This window comes from Acipenser ruthenus, chromosome 8 (assembly GCF_902713425.1).
Source record: "Acipenser ruthenus chromosome 8, fAciRut3.2 maternal haplotype, whole genome shotgun sequence".
NCBI classification, from domain to species: Eukaryota; Metazoa; Chordata; class Actinopteri; order Acipenseriformes; family Acipenseridae; genus Acipenser; species Acipenser ruthenus.
In genome coordinates this window covers 2,186,966-2,204,756 of record NC_081196.1, presented here as the reverse complement: position 1 = coordinate 2,204,756, position 17,791 = coordinate 2,186,966, and the positions used below count along the sequence as shown (strand labels likewise).

Genomic DNA, 17,791 nt, shown 5'->3' with positions numbered 1-17,791 from the left:
GCAGCAGCACTATATATTCCTTTTTTATATCTGCAGCAATAAATCGATTTAGACAATGATTTATATATCATGCTGTCCCCTTCAGTCATGTTCTAGCACACGTGTCACCAATGTGATGTCATAATCAGCATGTTCTTACAGACGTGTCACCATTGTGATGTCATAATCAGCATTCCACCCCATTGGTTTTGCTTCTGTCTAAGTTGTCCCTGATTTGCACGGTTCCTCTTTGTGCTGCTGTTGAATGTTGAACCGTTTTCAGTGTCGTTGCTTTGATTTTCTTGTGTATCGGGTAAGCAGCAGTAAGCAGCCACCTCCTTTACACTGCTTCCGGTTCCCCTCTCCTGCAGCCTCTCCTAAGCCCCCCAGCCTGCCGGAAGGGGAGATCACGACTATCGAGATCCAGCGTTCCAACCCCTACATGGAGCTGGGGATCAGCATCGTGGGCGGTAACGAGACGCCTCTCATCAACATGGTGATCCAGGAGGTGTACCGAGACGGCATCATCGCCCGGGACGGGAGGCTGCTCGCAGGGGACCAGATACTGCAGGTACAGGACAGGAGGCTCTGGCATTGCCCTCGTCTGCACATCCCAACAGGGAGGAGTTGAAATGCAAAGCAGATTTAAGCTTTTTAAAATGGTACGAGTGAGCGCAAAAAGCCTTGAATATATAAATCTGTAGGCAAGCAGTTGCACTCTATGATAGGAACTGACCTGCGGATAAATAAGCAGGTAGACTGAATTCCAGAATGTTATACAGGCATGGAAATAAGACTCCCATTGCATTACACAGCAGTGTGATCCACAGACTGCATCCCTGTAACACTTTAAATGTAGATGCATTGTATTCATTGATAGGAGTCGACTACATGGGTATTTGAATAGGAATTAAGAGGAGCAACGGTATAGTGCGACAGACAGACAGAGACAGGCACATTCAGCATATAAATGTGCCCATTGTTTGAACAAGGACCCAAAAAACGAATGATTTGCAGAAGAGGTTTCATTTCCATCCCTGTAGAACCATGTGAATAAAAGGTGCAATCAGAAACCAATTTCCTAATCGAATATCGGACAGATAATAATCGACGCACTAGGAACTGCTGTGCTTTGATGTGGTTTTACTATGAGCTTGAGCTTGTTACCGACACTGGGGCTAATTAAGCTTGTAGTAAAACCTGGAATGGGTGAAACTGCTATGCAATAGGAGTCTTATTTCCATCCCTGTTATAGGTCAATTCTGAATTTCACAGTAGTAGAGGCGTATGCTACCTACCTTCCTCGACTGTATTAAATGTCAGTGTGTGGTGTGAATGCGCCCGTGTTGAAGCGCTCTTACCCTGCTCTTCCCCAGGTGAACAGCGTGGATATCAGCAACGTGCCTCACAACTTGGCGCGAGCGACCCTGTCCCAGCCCTGCTCCACTCTGCACCTCACCGTGCTGCGGGAGCGGCGCTTCGGCAGCCGCCTGCATGGGCCCCCCCCCGCCCCCAACTCCCCGCGGGATGACAGCCTCCGTGTCACGCTGCACAAGCGCGGCTCCAATGAGCAGCTGGGCATCAAGCTGGTGAGGCGCACCGACGAGCCGGGCGTCTTCATCCTGGACCTGCTGGAGGGGGGGCTGGCCTCGCAGGACGGGCGGCTCTGCAGCAACGACAGGGTGCTGGCCATCAACGGGCACAACCTGCGGCACGGCACTCCGGAGCTGGCAGCACAGATCATACAGGTGAGGCAACTGGGAGCGGGCAGCACAGATCATACAGGTGAGTCAACAGGGAGCGGGCAGCACAGATCATACAGGTGAGGCAACGGGGAGCGGGCAACACAGATCATACAGGTGAGGCAACGGGGAGCGGGCAGCACAGATCATACAGGTGAGGCAACGGGGAGCGGGCAGCACAGATCATACAGGTGAGGCAACGGGGAGCGGGCAGCACAGATCATACAGGTGAGTCAATGGGGAGCGGGCAGCACAGATCATACAGGTGAGTCAATGGGGAGCGGGCAGCACAGATCATACAGGTGAGTCAATGGGGAGCGGGCAGCACAGATCATACAGGTGAGGCAATGGGGAGCGGTCCTGGAACATTTACACACGCTTGCAACACGGGTCCTACAGAAACAAAAACGGTTCCACAAAGCGAGAAATTACAAGCGCAGAAATTGAAAAGGAATCGCAGGCTTTGCACTGCGAAGCGATGCAGGTGTGTGCGTGCATACTGGCTAAAGAAAAGTTCTGTACCTGTACTAAAATATAAATGTCCACCAAATGCAAGCTTATTTTCAAACATACAAAAAAATACAGCAATAATTTAGACTGCACAAGGAAGCAACAATGAATGATGAGTTTGTTACCTGCTCTCTATCTCTTTACTGTGTGTTTTTTTTGTATTATTTGGATTGTTGTTTTCCTCAGTTGCTATGCTGGCATTGGCGTGCTGGAGAACACAGTGTAACATTGGCAGGACCACAAGAACAGGTTGACAGATGTCTTTGGGTGCCAGTATCCGGAAGGCTTGAGAACACTTTGTCATTTGTATTTTTTGCAGCCTCCTAGAAAGGGGGCATATGCTGAGCTAAATAACTGTGATGCTGTCAGTCACAATGTGCAGCCCTGTGACACTCAGGATTGCTGCTGTTGTTGAGCGGAACTGGTCAGGGATTTCTCAGCATCTCCTTTTCAGGTACCATACTGTACCATGTGGGAATGCAACGTTGTGTCTGTAAATGTCCTGGTTTGTCCCGAGCCAGAAAGATCGTTGTGTGAACAGTAATGTGTTGAGGAGTAGAGACTGCCCTTACTAAAGTGTCCCATAGTAAAAGCACAGCAAAGTGTAATAAAGCACAGTGTATGAATAACAGGGTAGATTTTAAAACATGGGTAATCACATGGTAAAACTGCAAAAATACCATGCGGAAATACCGTGGTAAAGGTAAGTATGGAACATGCGAATACAAATATTTTATTTTTGCAATGGAAAAAATGAGACGAGTTTTGAGATTGACAGTGTATCGGAATGTTGAAATTACAAAGTGTGCTCTAGTTATTTAAAGCATTGGCACAACTCCAAACCCTGTCCCTTTTAAGAATACAAAATTCATTTCCAATCACCAAAACAGTAAAAAAAATGTTAATAAAAACAAGGAAAATTCTGACATTTCTGCATTCAATTATTTATCCATATAGTTTGATTTTTAAAAGAAGTGGCGTGGATTGCACACGCCCACGTTTCAGTCCTCGGCGTGCTTTGTGTTGTTCAGTGTTTGGAAATGCGTGTAAGTGTACACTGATCAGCTGCTGACCCTCTTCCTCTCACACAGGCTAGCGGGGAGAGGGTCCACCTGGTGGTCTGCCGAGCTGGGAAGCAGCCCCCTCCTCCCCCACCCCTACCCAGCACCAACGCAGTGCGGGAGGCAGGCACTCACCAGCAGCACTCCACGTCGCCCGCCACGCTGCCCCACGCCCGGCCCAGCACCCACAGGGTGAGTGCATAGCAGCAGCACGGTGACTCTGTACCAGGGTGCTACCGTACATCCCTGCGACTGGATGCACATCCTTATTAGGAATGTTCATTTTAACATTATCCAAAGAATCTTTTAAACGTCATCAGAAATATGCATGTGGAATCTAGACGTTGGCCTTCATGTTTATACAGTAGTAAGTATACAGTGTTAGTTTGTATTATTATTTAATATTCAGTATTTATACGTAGTCTATTCAAAGTGTTCCAGAACCCCCTGCAGTGTGTACAAGAAACACATTACTTTATCTTTACACTGTCCCATGTTATCCCTATCGCAGCAATTATTTTCAGCATATTCCCGATAATTTTTATGGTTTTTTTTATTTCTTTTGTTCACACATCCTTGGTAAATAAACTAGAGAACATTCGCCAGGAATTTTTTTCTCTTCTAAACATCGCAGTGTGTCCAGTTCATGCTCCCTCCTGCAACAATGCTGGTGCTCTGATTGAAATAGGAACTGAAAAGCAGCAGTGTTGCAGGAGGGAGCGTGATCTGGATACGCTCCCGAGTAAATGATGAGAAATGTATTGCCTAGCTGATTTGTGACCCAAGGTTTTCTAAAGAGGTAACACTGTTATCTACTGTAATCCGTTCTTTTATTTGATGTTTAAAATGTAACTCTCCAGTGTGCAGGGTGTTCTGTAACACTGTTATCTACTGTAATCGGTTCTTTTATTTTAAGCTCTATTTGAGTGATTCTGTTATTGGTATTATAAATATTATAAATTTGTGCTCAGTCTTAGGGCCATATTTTCAAAACGTTTACTCCAGTCTTTAATTAACTTCTGTACTGGAGAGAGTGTTTAAAGACCTCCAATTCCACTGGTTGGATGTTTGATACTAACTGTGTAAAACCAATAGCTGTTCTCCTTTTAAAAAAAAAAAAAAAAAAAATAGAACACAAGAGTTAAACAGACTGGAGTCAACTCTTTGTAAATATGGCCCCTAATCGTTTGAGATGTGTTTTTGTTTTTTTTTGTTGCTTGTACGCAAGATTATTTTACACCAGTGTTGAAAAGAAATCTATTTGAATTCTACCAGTTTAAAGTCCCTGAGGAGACAATAGCTGTCCTCTGCTTCACAGATAATATATGCACCTTGTATTTGAGCTGCTAGATTAACCGAGTACTGCGTTTGCTCGTAGTGTTATTATTTTATGTTGCAGGGGTTACAGGTTAAAAAAAATACTAATTGTACAAACCGAAGTGAAGTTGCAAATACATGTTTGTATTGGAAGAACTAATAGAAAGCACAAGTGCCTTCAGTAATCCTGTTTTCACTGTTCAATTACTGCCAATGGCAAAACAATGCCTCTGAAACACGTCTCGTTTCACTTCAACAAATTGGCTGATGATTGCAGAGCCTGTTGTTAATGTCTGATCCTCAGCTGTGTTTATACACAAGCCCTTCCGAGGAGGAGTCAGAAGCCCCGTGCAGTGTGTGGATTTGATTTTAGCGAATTTCCAATGCAGCAAACATGAGTGACCACCCCCTATTGGAGCAATTGGAGTATTACAAGCCCTCTGAGCCTCTTTCTCAATCAACATGGTTTCAATATGTCCCACTACTGTTTTTTTGATTTATCAAAAGAACGATTCGTTTGGATCAACACCACACCAGTTTAAAAATACATTGTTATTGCAGGGATGGAAGTAAGACTCCTATTGCACAGCACTTTCACCCATTTCGGGTTTTACTACGAGCTTGATTAGCCACTATAGGCAACAAGCGCAAGTGTGTCTTGTTAAAGTCTTATTAAAACCAGGAATGGGACACAGACTAACGGTAGTTAAGCAGATGAAGTAGTTCAGTGTTGTTTAAGTTCAGTAAATTTCACTGCCCCATTGTTTTAACCTCTGACCATACCAATAATAAAGACTGCACGCTTTTGCAAGCTTGTGTTTTAATTTCATATGTCAGTCTAGAATTGGTTATATTGGTTGGTTACAGTGTGTACAGTCAGTGTTCTCATTGGATTGTAATCACATTTCTCACAGCTAAACAGATGATTAATGAGCTCCGTGTACGCTGAACATTTGTAAAAGTTTACCAATATGAAACGAGTATGAAATATACAGAGATGCGGTACAAGAGAGACAGACAGAGAAGAACTGAAAATCAAACGGAAAGATTGCTAGCCATACAACCTGCTTCAGTATATCCAAGAATAAAACTGGTTTGTGTGTCATTCAACTTAAAAGAAATTGAAAAAAAAGCACCCTGCATTATTTAAGGTGTATTTATTGCAACATGATTACCCGATAAATATTTGAGCTGCCCGAGCCCTGATGTGTTCTCTCCGGGGCTCTTCGCAGGACCTGTCTCAGTGCATAACCTGTCAAGAGAAGCAGATCGACGTGACGAAAGAGCCCCACGAGTCCCTGGGGATGACGGTGGCTGGCGGCCGGGGCAGTAAGAGTGGAGAGCTGCCTATCTTCGTCACCAGCGTGCAGCCACATGGCTGTCTCTCCAGAGATGGCAGGATTAAACGCGGTAAGACACTGAGCTGCCTTTTAAGCTCCAGAGAAAGCATGTCAGGCGCTTTGAGCTGGAGCAGCATCAAACAGACCAGCCACGGTCTTAACCCTTTCAGCAGCAGCAGGAGGAACAGAAGGAGTCTCCCTAAGCAAGTCGTTTACAGACTGCATCGTTACAGTGACGCTGTATTTGTTTTATCACTGGACATCAAAATATGCATACGGAAGTGCTAAGAAGAATCTTCCATTGTAAAATGATACAAGCTCTGAGAATATCTGTCAGTGTAACTAGCTGGAAATGTTGTCTCATTTTATAGCTCAGTTTCATTGTGGTGCTACTGCTTGACTGAAGCTAGGGATAAATAATGACCTCCCCTGTTTGCTTTCAAACACAGCGTGTTCCTGCTGCTCTCCCGTGAGCGCGTCCCCCAGGCTGCGGACTGTGGCACTGTTGCACAGTAAGCAGCTGTGCTGTCCACACAGTGTTTGCATTGAGACCATTGTTCTACAGTGCTTTCAGGTGCCATGCTGCAGGGTGTCAGGGCTCATCACTGTCAGTGTCAGGGCGGGATCATGATGGCTGTAGAGCAAAGCCATCGCTGAAGCTCTGGGTGGCTGAATGGTGAGTCTGCAGTGTGAAAAGAAGTTGTTGGCTGACAGCACACACTTCGGAGGACAGCGTGTGCTCGTCTTCGCCGCTCCCGAGTCAGCACGGTGAGCTGTAGCAATGAGCTGAGCCTAAAAATAATAAAATAATTTTCTCCAAATTCATAATTGGGAGAAAATACAACAAATAATTGGCGACTACTACATTTTTATATATTAAAAAAAAAATCCAAATTAATCATATTGTGAAACCTCCGAACTTGGTAACTTTATGTCCTTTTAAAAGCCATTGTTCTCTTCCACTCATGTTAAACGTTACGTAGCTTGAAATATTGTTTTCTTTTTTTTTTAACTTTTTGTGGTGTTTACAAGCATTCCGAGTGGCTCGTTGTGGCTCGTTGTGGCTCTGTCTTGCGTTTCTCTAATCAAGAGGAATAATGTAAATGAACTGCTCTGGGCTCCATCAGCTTGTTTACTGCAATGCATACCGAACTACTGCCCTGTTTCCTCCCAGCATCCCGTTCTCTTCCAGCTCTCTTATGTGTCTGAGGCACAGCTCCTACGCTGTGTGATTTACACCCCACATAGCAGTCATTAAAGTTAGTGATTTTTAATGGGCACAGCAAACTGAGCCAGGTTGAATGTCACAGGTATAAGAGGAGGGGTACAGTGTTTGAAACCCTGTTTTATAAATGTCTGGCTGCTCTGCAATGCCCTGCCCGCAGCTCCTGTGTTTCAATGCTCTTATTCCTGGAACAGGGGACGTCCTGCTGAGCATCAATGGCATAGACCTGACCAAGCTGAGCCACAGCGAGGCCGTGGCCACTCTGAAAGCCAGCGCCGCCTCTCCAGGGGTGCTGCTCCAGGCCCTGGAGGTGCAGAGTGTGGAGGAGCAGGGCCAAGCCACCCAGGAGCTGCTCAGCATCAGCCATGAGAACGAATACGACGCCAGCTGGTCCCCTTCCTGGGTCATGTGGCTGGGGCTGCCCAGGTACAGTGCGCCAGCTCACAGCAACTCTGAGACACAGACACCCATTGCCATTCAGGTCTTTATGCCAGGCAGGTCCTGAACTATATATACAGGGTTCATTAACTGATTGGATCTGCAATAAGGGAATGGGTCACGTGATCCATGTTGGGATAGGTACCCAGGAAGTGCTAGCCAGTGCTGTAAAATCCATGTGCTTCCCTTATTTATACCATAGTGTGCAAATTGATTAGAACACACCGTTACTTCTGCTTTGATTTGTTGTGCATGGGAAATCAATCCACTGTAACTGAAAATTGTCAAAATAGGCAAATTAGTGATTGTTTAGCACAAAGTGGCCTAACATTTTGACACATGAGTGCCTATTGTTTCTAGATCAGTGATTACTGAGCGGAAATTGAAATGCTCACTCCCAGAGGTTGTTATGCAGGCAGGTATATAAAGGTTATCAATGACACATCTTGAGGTGTTCTAGTACATGTGCACACTACTGTATAAGGTAATCTGTTGTGTGTACATTTTGCAAATAGGGCCCATTATCTGCCTTTCAGTTTCTTTTCTTTTATTTAGATTAAGATCTTATTTTCTGTCTTGTGACCCCTCCTTTGCTGAAACAGCCTCAGCTAACTTTCCAATTGGCTGACAGAATGATTGACAAAATGCCATTCAACTAGTGGAAACAGAAACCAGATGAGTCTTTTAAAATGTTTCCGTCGTTATAAAAAAAGAAAAACGTGCCGTGAATGAAAGCAGACGGCCACAAGCAGGAAACATAATGGCTTTGTATATGATATTCCATTCAGCTCTAGCGCTTGTATGATTAGGTGGTGAGGACCTATCTGAGACCTCCAGATAACTGCAGTACTGCATTACAAAGCCTAATGCATTCTCTGTATCTGGTGAGCATCAGGGTAGAGCAGGGCTTCACCTTGCTGTTTCTAAAGAGAGTGTAGGTAACACAGTAATTCCATGAGGTTTCACCCGTTCCTGGAGTGATGTCGTTGCCTGCAGGCTCAGTTGCACTTCCATTCACTATATAGATCTGAAATGTGCAGCTGCGAAAGACGGCTTTTTATTTTAAAGCATGAGATGCAGGTGTACAACCGTAGCTTCAAGAAATCTCTCAGTTTCCATGCCATTCTCTGTGGAAATGTGTTGCACCGGACTTCCTGGGTCCTTTCACCTCAGCAGTGTATCAGTGATATCATGTTTTTAAATAAAAATACATGTTTGCTAAAACATATGTTTCTGTTGCAGGCTGTGTTTCAATTTTGAAATGATAGAAAATTGCATAAAAGAAAGTTTTAAAAGTTTTTTATAAAGTTTAAGCACAAAGGCATTGGTGAATCATTGGGAACTATGGTAAAGTATTGTTAAATGCATGGTTATCCTTATAAAAGTTTACCATAGTAAAAGTATAGTAAAGCATAGTGAAAGCATGGTAAAGCATAGGTAAGCATTGTAACGACCAGTGAGGTATGGTAAAGGATATTAATAAACATGGAACGATGGGAAAAGCATGGCAAAACTGCAAAAATACTGTGCTAAACTTTTATAAGAAAAAAAATGCATGTATAAAACATTTAATTCCTGCCTGAAATGAAAACCTGGACCATTGGAGGAATTGAGGACCAGGGTTCAAACCACTGCCTTCCTAAGAGAGCGGCCGAAATGGATTTGTATGTTCATGTTAAGTTTGTGACCTTGTGGAAGCATGTGAGTCTGGGCTCCCTGTGACCGGCTCCCTGTCTGTGCTGCAGCTCTGTTCACAGCTGCCATGACATCGTCCTGCGGAGGAGTCACTTGGGAAGCTGGGGCTTCAGCATTGTGGGAGGCTACGAAGAGAACCACGCCAACCAGCCTTTCTTCATCAAAACCATTGTGCTGGGAACACCTGCCTACTACGACGGCAGGCTAAAGTAAGAGATGCATGAGTGTGGCTGTACTTTTCTATTGATAGTGTAAGTAATGGGATATTCACAGTCTCCGAGCAAGCTTAAGCAAGGTGGAACTTCTGTGAGACTGCCCACACAAATTGAGAAGTGTTTGTTTCATTTTACCAGTGATAATGATCAACAATACATTTTACATGTTAACGTGTCAAATATTCCTTACATTTTATGTCAAAATAATTACAAATCGTATTATTATTATACTGAATGTTTCAGGACAATTGCAGTAATCAAGGACGTATCAGATATGTGGTGAGTCAGCTGCTAGCTTGGATTAAATGCTGATTTGTATTAAAAGCTCAGTATTGACCGCGGTGTGGTCTGCGCTGTGTTTCAGGTGTGGGGATATGATTGTTGCTGTGAACGGACTCTCAACTGTTGGAATGAGCCACTCCGCACTGGTCCCCATGCTGAAGGAGCAGAGGAACAAAGTGGCGTTAACCGTGGTCTCGTGGCCTGGGAGCCTCATATAAACCAGCCCCGCCACGAGGAACCGCAGAGGAGCGTTCACAATCACGACGTCAAACATTCTCGACATAATGTGCTGGGTTTGTTTTTATTTTGTTTCCCAGACACAAAAAAAAATGTCTGCAATTTTTCTACCAAATATTTTGTACGTTTATCCCAAAACTACGAGAATGCTAATCCGGTTCACAGGTTTTGAAAATGTCATGTTCACACAGCCCGATCATTTCATTGAATCTACGAAGGCCTTATATCTAATTAAAAAAAACATCCCATAAGCTTCAGAGCCTATTCAAGCCTTACAGCATTTACTTTCACCCACAGAACTGCACTAGTTCCCAATAGCGCTGAGAGTATGACAGTCCTCAATCCCTGTCCCATTGTGTCTGTGTCATGATGAGAATGAGTGCAGAAGCACTGCAGGTTTATTACTGTGTGAGTTTCATATTCTCTGTGTCTTTGTGGCCACGGTGAGCCAGGTAACGGAGGTCTAGATGTAGAAGTTAGTGTTCTTGAGTGTCTGGTTTCACAGTACCCTGATTAGTGCTAATCAGGGTCTGTGAAACCAGCCATTAGTACATTTTCAAACAAGGGTCTCATTTTCAGATTCTTCCTGCTGCTTTTCAAGTACATTTAAATGATTGCAGGTGGAGCCTGTGGTTCGATCTTAAGCTTTATCGAGTGCCTACATGTGTCGCGTTTCTTAAGATCCACTCCGTATCATATCTTTTGTAATATTTCATTGTCTTAAAGCAGTTGGAAGTGTATAAGCAATACCAGGGAAAGCGATCAGAGTCCTTTAAAACTCGAGCAGAGCTGGTATACTGGTTCGGGTCTTTGTTAATAAAGTGTGCGTGGTGAATGGAGAGCACGGGTGGCATGGTACTGTACTCTGAAGAAGGGCTGCAGTACTAGCAAGTCTTTTTAAAAGATATTATTCTGTTCTGTGGAAGTTTTCCAGATAGCAAAACAAGCAACATGTGATGAGGATAACTGATGGGTTTCTTCAAAGGGATTTTACACAGTTTAACATAGTTTGTGTTATTTGATTCCTCTTAAAAAGCTGCTGTAAAAATAAGTGTCATAAATAAAAAAGTTAGGTAAGTTGGCAAAGTCACGTTTGAAGACACATGGGTATTATAAATCCAGATTAATAATAATGTAAATGAGGTATTTAAATTAGAGACCAGTGTGAGTGATTCTTCAAGCACTTTTCTTGCAAGATTCAGAACTGTTTTCCCTGCATATTATTACAGGAGCCAGTCATTCTAACACTGTCAGTAAGAAATGAGAAGCATCATTCAAAACTGGTCAGCGGTCCTGAGTAGGTTTTTTTAAGTCAAGCAGTAAATGTTTGTTCTTGATTGCAGTCCAGTAACTGCTCTGTACATCTGATACGTTTGTTTTTTAATTTCATACGACTTTTTCATAAGGTTAGGGATGAGCGGGCAGTGGGGGTGGAGTGTTGCTCAGTGTAAGGTTCTCTGCGAAAACTAATAAAGAAAAACAAAATCCCTGTTATTTAAAATTTGTATGAAATAAATAATTTATTTAAAAAAGTGTCTGTAATGCTGTTTACTTCGCTTTATTCCAGTTATTACACATTGCTCTAGATTCTCAAAGCTCATTACTCCAAAACATCATTAGTATGATATTAAAGTTACTGAAACAGAAATAAACAACCCAGGTATTGGATGCCAGGGGTTGTGAGTAGTCTTGCATTTCTTATTTGTTTTAATGTTATTGTAAACTGTGTTTTCTCCAGTCAGACAAAAATAATGCTCATGATGATTTGGAGTAAATAGCTTTGAGAGTCCATTGTGTTTACAGTTCAGGTTCAAAAGCCAGCATTTTAATATATTCACCAAGCTACTACAACCAAACGAGCAAGATGGGCCGAATGGCCTCCTCTCGTTTGTAAACTTTCTTATGTTCTTATAGTGTGTTTTTATTTTTATTTTTATTTTTTTGGGGGGGGGGGGGGGGGGGTAAGTATCTTTGAGAATCTAGCCCATTTTCTAACCTGGTACATAACAGTCTCAGTCCATTAACGTTTTATTGATCTTTTTTCCAGCTTGTCACTTTGACTCATTCTAAATAGAATTCGTAATGTTTAGCTCCTCATACACGACACCTAAAATGGAATCAACGCTTAACTACTGTAAACACACCAGTCACTGAGCTGTTCTACAGAAAACATGGGCTCTCTACAATCTGTGTTACCCTGCTGAAAACTCCAGCTGTGATTGTGCTTTCAGCAACGTTATCAAACCAAACAAACACTGTGATAAAGATCATTCATTTGTTATTAACACTTTTTTTTTTTCTCAAAGGAAAAAAACACTAATTACAATTCTAAAACCGCTTTAAAAAAATCTACTTACCAGTTCCTAAATGAAATCTCTGAGTTGTTTATTTCTGGTTTGGAAAATATATTGGGTGGTCTTTTCCGTTTAAAATAATGACAAAGTGCAAACACATGCAGTTTTGGTAATGCTTTATTTTAAGGATCCATGATAAGAGGTTATAAACATGCTGCTACTAGCAGGCATGGGCATAAGACTCCTATTGTATAGCTGTTTCACCCATGCCAGGTTTTAATATGAGCCTGATTAGCCACAGTGTACAGGTAACGACCTCAGGTGTGTCTTACTAAACTCGTAGTAAAACCAGGAATGGAAGGCAGAAAAAAATCATCTTACAAAATGAAAAACAAAACACTAAGAGCGCTGAGGAGAACTGGAAATATGACCCTAACTGTGCTACATGAAAAAGATCTCCACTTCCTAACAGGATTACATTACAGATGCTTTCCCAGAAGAATACTCAAAATCCCAGTCATTTTACAGAAACAATGATTGCATTGCAGCTGTATATCTGTTTAATAGAATGAGACATACTGGGGGCTGTTCAGCTGACCTAAATACTGCCGTTCTTTCAATAGTATAAGAAGGGGGCTTTCTGAAAACCAGCATCTGTAACTGTGTGTGAGTCTGTTGTGTATTTATTGTCAGTGAATGTGAGCAGAATGCCAGGCTTGGTCTTATTTTAATTAGTAAACAGTGGCTGTATTTGCCCCAATGTTTAGATCACTTGATTAGACATAATATAAATGTAACCATGGCATTGTTTTTGCATAGTGTGCCTATGTCTTTTAAAAAAGCATGTTTGAATGCAACCTGTGAAAGCTCTATAAACAAATTGCACTTTTCAGATATGAAGCCCCATGAATATTAATGCCATCTGTATCATCACAGGGGAAAGAATGATATTTAATAATGCTCATAATGAAATAGGCATTTAAAGCCACATAATTGCTATAATTGTGGGCTCAGAAATGACCTTTTCCAACTGCACATTTCGAAAATATAATCACTTGAAACTGCGGGTTGCGTGTGGCCATCATGAGGTAAAATGATTCATCACACTCTAAACTAAAAAGGCTTAACATTATTTATATGTGACACCCAAGGGACAAGCATTCTGTTCCAGATTGTCAGCTTGGCTTCATATCTGCTGTGCTTCCCTGATTAATGTAATTAAGGGGAGGGGGGGGGGGGGGGGTTGCAAAGTGAGCTGATGTTCTGCTTCATGCCGTATGTATTCAATTAGAAATCATTAAAGACCACAGGGACTGTGATCCATAAACAGTATGCCCCAATGCAGACAGTGTGTAGAACTGCCCCATGTTAACGTTGCTATCGATGTATCCATTTTATAATGCATATGTGCTTTCTTCTGGTTTTTTTTAAAGAAGACAAAACCGCTTGTTAGTTTTACAAGCCTAGAACTAAACAACTTAGTGTGTATGATTCCAGATCTCTTAAGCACTCCATTCTTATGTAACATTAACATGGGAAAACAAACAGGAGTTAATTAAACACTGCATTACTCTATACACGATGAGCCGTATTTTCAAAGCGTGTACTCCAGTCTTTATTTAATTCCTGTTTTCTGAAAGTAGTAAAAGGTCTGTTAGTTTTACAAAACTAGAACTAAACAGCTAAGTGAGATGGTTCAAGTACGCTTCGGCACTCTCAAAGGGTTTGGTTTTTCATGTTGTAAAATGAACATGATTTTTTTTTTCTCTCCTTTCAAAAAAAAATAGGAGTTAATTAAAGAATGGAGGAAATGCTTTAGTTTAGGGATCCAGCTGATTTGTGTGTGAATAAAAATACCAATTGCTCATGCTTTGCACAGGTTGCTTAACTGAATGCTACCGTGTAAGAAAGCACAAAGCCTAAAGACCTGATCAGGGACAATCTCGGTCTATTATCTGCTGAATGTCAGCTAAAAACTTGTTCTCTTTTTTTTCTAAAACATTTTTTTTATATCAGAGTGCAATTGTACATATTGTGCCTGAAATGACAGTCAGCTTAATGCAATAACCGGGACATGCATTTAGCCATTCCACAGTGGCAATCATCTCCGTACCACAAAGACTCTTCACAATAATGGAACATCAAAAGATCACATCCTAGATGTTATTTTGATCCTTCTTCTCTAAAATGGCCTGGATTAAAAGCTTGTGCTGGCCGCTGCAGTGCAATTACAGAACATTAACTGCGTTTCAGGTGTGCATTAAAAGAAATGGGCCAAGTTCCTCAGCGAGATCAAACTCTTGAGATGAAATGCTTGCTCCAGATACAAGAGCAAAAACTGCGAATTCAGACTGAAAACTTTAATGCCTGTTCTAAAAAGCTTTCGATTTATGCCGTTAAAAAAGAAAAAGATGTTTGTTTTTCTAAATGTATTGACAGTTTCAGTTTCAGATATATATATATATATATATATATATATATATATATATATATATATATATATATATATATATATATAATGATACTCAATTTGTAAAGGGCAAACTGGAATAAAAGGTACTGAGCTGAAATGCATTTTTGAATAAATATGTCTAAAGATATTTCATTCTCACTTATCCATGCTCTGTTCTATATCAAGGACATCCTGAAAAACGGCAGCTGTATGAGTCAAATACAATCGTTACTCAGTTTTCATTCCACATTTTCAGAACGGAATAAACCAGCCAGCACAGGGAACTGTACTGTTAAGAGTTGATCTGAGTCATAGATGTCATTTACAAGGGGGACGCAGGGGCATGTCCCCCTCACTTTCACATTGCAACTGTACTAAAACCTGTGTTTCTCAATAATGCGTTCCTAGAATAGGTAGTCAGCATAGAGACTCCACTGGGGCATTGTGGGTGATCTCAAGCAGAGAGGAGAGAGCAGTGCCCGGGAGTAAAGAACTGTTTCTAAGAGGATTTGTTTTTTCATTTCGTTGTGAAATTTCTCAATCGTGATACCATTTCAATAGTCACAATGCTGTAAAAATATTTTCTATTTGATCACTGGGATCGTATTGTGGTAGAGTGGCTGTGAAATACCCCCTCCTGTCCTCTGAAAAGGGACTGCAAAGGCTCCAATCTGAATGAAATGAACGCTTATTTTAAATGTATTACTATATGCCCCAGCCGTTTAGTTTATTGCTGAAGAAGGAATTGCACATAACAAGCAGCAGTAATCCAGTCTGGAGGGTATGTACAAGCAGGGCTCCAGTGCAAACCCCTCACAATGAAATCACTGTATTTCTTAAGGCACATGATAACGAATCTGTCTCAGCAGGAGACTCGTCACCAGCGCTGCTGAGAACCTGAAACAAAACCTGCTAAAAATATATGAACACTGACAGGAGGACGTGCGATTCGTCCTCTAGAAGACACAAAAGGGCTGCTGTATTCATGAAGCAGCAGAGTGCCAGTAAACGCAATGTGCATGTTGTTTCAAACACACCATACACACGGCCAGGTGTTTTGAGCAGTCTGTTACTCCGGACTCCTATTGGGGTGTTATTGTCTGACTCATGTTAACGCATCCTCAAGGCACATCTGCTAATAAGTCTCATGCTATGGCAGCCCAGTTAGGTCCATGTTAACCTCAGGGATTTAATACAACATTGTGGAAATACAAACAAATGGATTACAGCCCTCCCCGAAGAAGAATAAACGTCAGTTATATGAAAGGGACAATTAAAAGGGGCCACTTTGAGAGCAGGTCTGAAGCAAAGGCACACGATAAGCAGTGGTTTAGACAGCAGCATCTATCTGCCTAATGGCTGATAATTACCTTTTATTACCCGCCTCTGTCTGTTTGAAGCTTGTTTACGTTTCCAGCATTGAAACATTTGCACAAAAAAAGAGGTTTTTATAAAATATCCAAAGCACAAAAAAGAAAGGGCTCCTGATATTTCTAAATGGAGCATCTCTGTTGCTATTGGCTCTGCTCTGAACAACTCGCACTGGCAGGTCTCATTGTTCCATAAAGAGCCTTCCTCTGTGGGCAGAATGTTAATAGCTGGCTCTGTGTGTGTGTGTGTGTACGGACAGACTTTGTGTATCCACTTGAAACAGAGAAAAATGGTGGAGACATTATAAAAGATAAAAGGGAAAAGGGCAGTAATGAATTACGAGGAAAATGAACATTAATGGTACTGGCATTACTCATGTTCCACATAACAAATTATTGGAAATTTGACAAGCACACCAAATTATCTACTCATCTCTTGTTGCAAGGCCCTTTGGAGCCATCCAAAGCCAGCAGAAGCAAGACCATTTAAGCTAATCTCGCTATTTATAACAATAGAGCAGACCATTAAGACAAATTAATGTCATTATCAAGTCTCTATGAAAATGACAACTACCACCATTTCAAGCAGCTTTAGAGGCTATTGAATATAATGAAATCTGCTGTACATGTACTGAAAAGAAACACTCCAAGTCATTATTTTCTAGTAGCTTGTTTGTTTCCTGCCCGTTCGTTTGCTTTCAGCACAATTAGTTCTGCACACAATATGTGGAAACTAACTGTAACCAGTGTGGCATTAAAGCCTAATTGGCCCCAATTACAGTGCAGTTTCCAGCCTTTCAGCTCCTGAAGAGAGACAGGAGAAAACATTCTAGAGGCAGCAACAAGTGCACTACACTGGCTGCTATTGTTTTAGTGTAGAGGAACACAATATGAGGAAATCAGTGAAGTCCATTTGAAAGGCTGTACAGAATACATCAGATCGCAATGTGTTTTGTTTATTTCTGGAACTAAATGACAATGGCTGGCAAAAAAAGCACAAGATAAGCAAGCAGAAGTGCAGTGCACGGTCAGTGCTTTCTTGCATGCAGAAGCAGGCGCACTTGCAACAGGAACCAGATCTCGGCATCATCTGTGTGGCAGTGGTTCTAATGCAGCGTTTCCATCTGCACTGTGAAACCAGTCTGATCTCATCTCGTTCCCAGTATCAAACTGGGATTGCCCTCCGCCAGCTTCCATCTGAAGCATGCAATCCAATCTGCAACTGGACTTCACACCAAAGCCAAAGATCACCATAATGCATCACTTTTTAGTATAATTGCTATTTTTAAATTCGCTTACAATTTATACAACAGATACTACCACGCTCAATTTCCAATTTTCTTTTGTAACTCATCGGTGCGTCAACCCAAAAATGAATATCAATTCAAAGCAATGTGATGAAGGTTCGCAGACATAGGAGGCTGTGTGGTCCAGTGGTTAAAGAAAAGGCCTTGTAACCAGGAGGTCCCTGGTTCAAATCCCACCTCAGCCACTGACTCACTGTGTGACCCTGAGCAAGTCACTTAACCTCCTTGTGCTCCGTCTTTCAGGTGAGATGTAATTGTGACGCTGCAGCTGATGCATAGTTCACACACCCTAGTCTCTGTAAGTCACCTTGGATAAAGGCGTCTGCT

The 17,791-nt window shown here is 41.9% G+C and overlaps 1 protein-coding gene across 4 annotated transcripts in view; it reads left to right on the top strand.

Annotated features, from left to right (window-relative positions):
- Positions 1-11,578, top strand: part of LOC117407517 (ligand of Numb protein X 2-like) — a 43,418-nt gene extending 31,840 nt beyond the window's left edge. For 3 of the 4 annotated variants that reach the window (XM_059028002.1, XM_059028003.1, XM_059028004.1), the window contains 7 exons: positions 351-550; positions 1,356-1,727; positions 3,323-3,484; positions 5,842-6,019; positions 7,369-7,600; positions 9,358-9,516; positions 9,887-11,578. In XM_059028002.1, coding sequence (XP_058883985.1) covers positions 351-550; positions 1,356-1,727; positions 3,323-3,484; positions 5,842-6,019; positions 7,369-7,600; positions 9,358-9,516; positions 9,887-10,022 — 1,439 coding nt within the window. In that variant the 3' untranslated portion in view covers positions 10,023-11,578. The remainder of the gene's footprint in view (positions 1-350; positions 551-1,355; positions 1,728-3,322; positions 3,485-5,841; positions 6,020-7,368; positions 7,601-9,357; positions 9,517-9,886) is intronic. The other variant, XM_059028005.1, reaches the window with a different exon arrangement.
- The last annotated feature ends 6,213 nt before the right edge of the window (positions 11,579-17,791 follow it).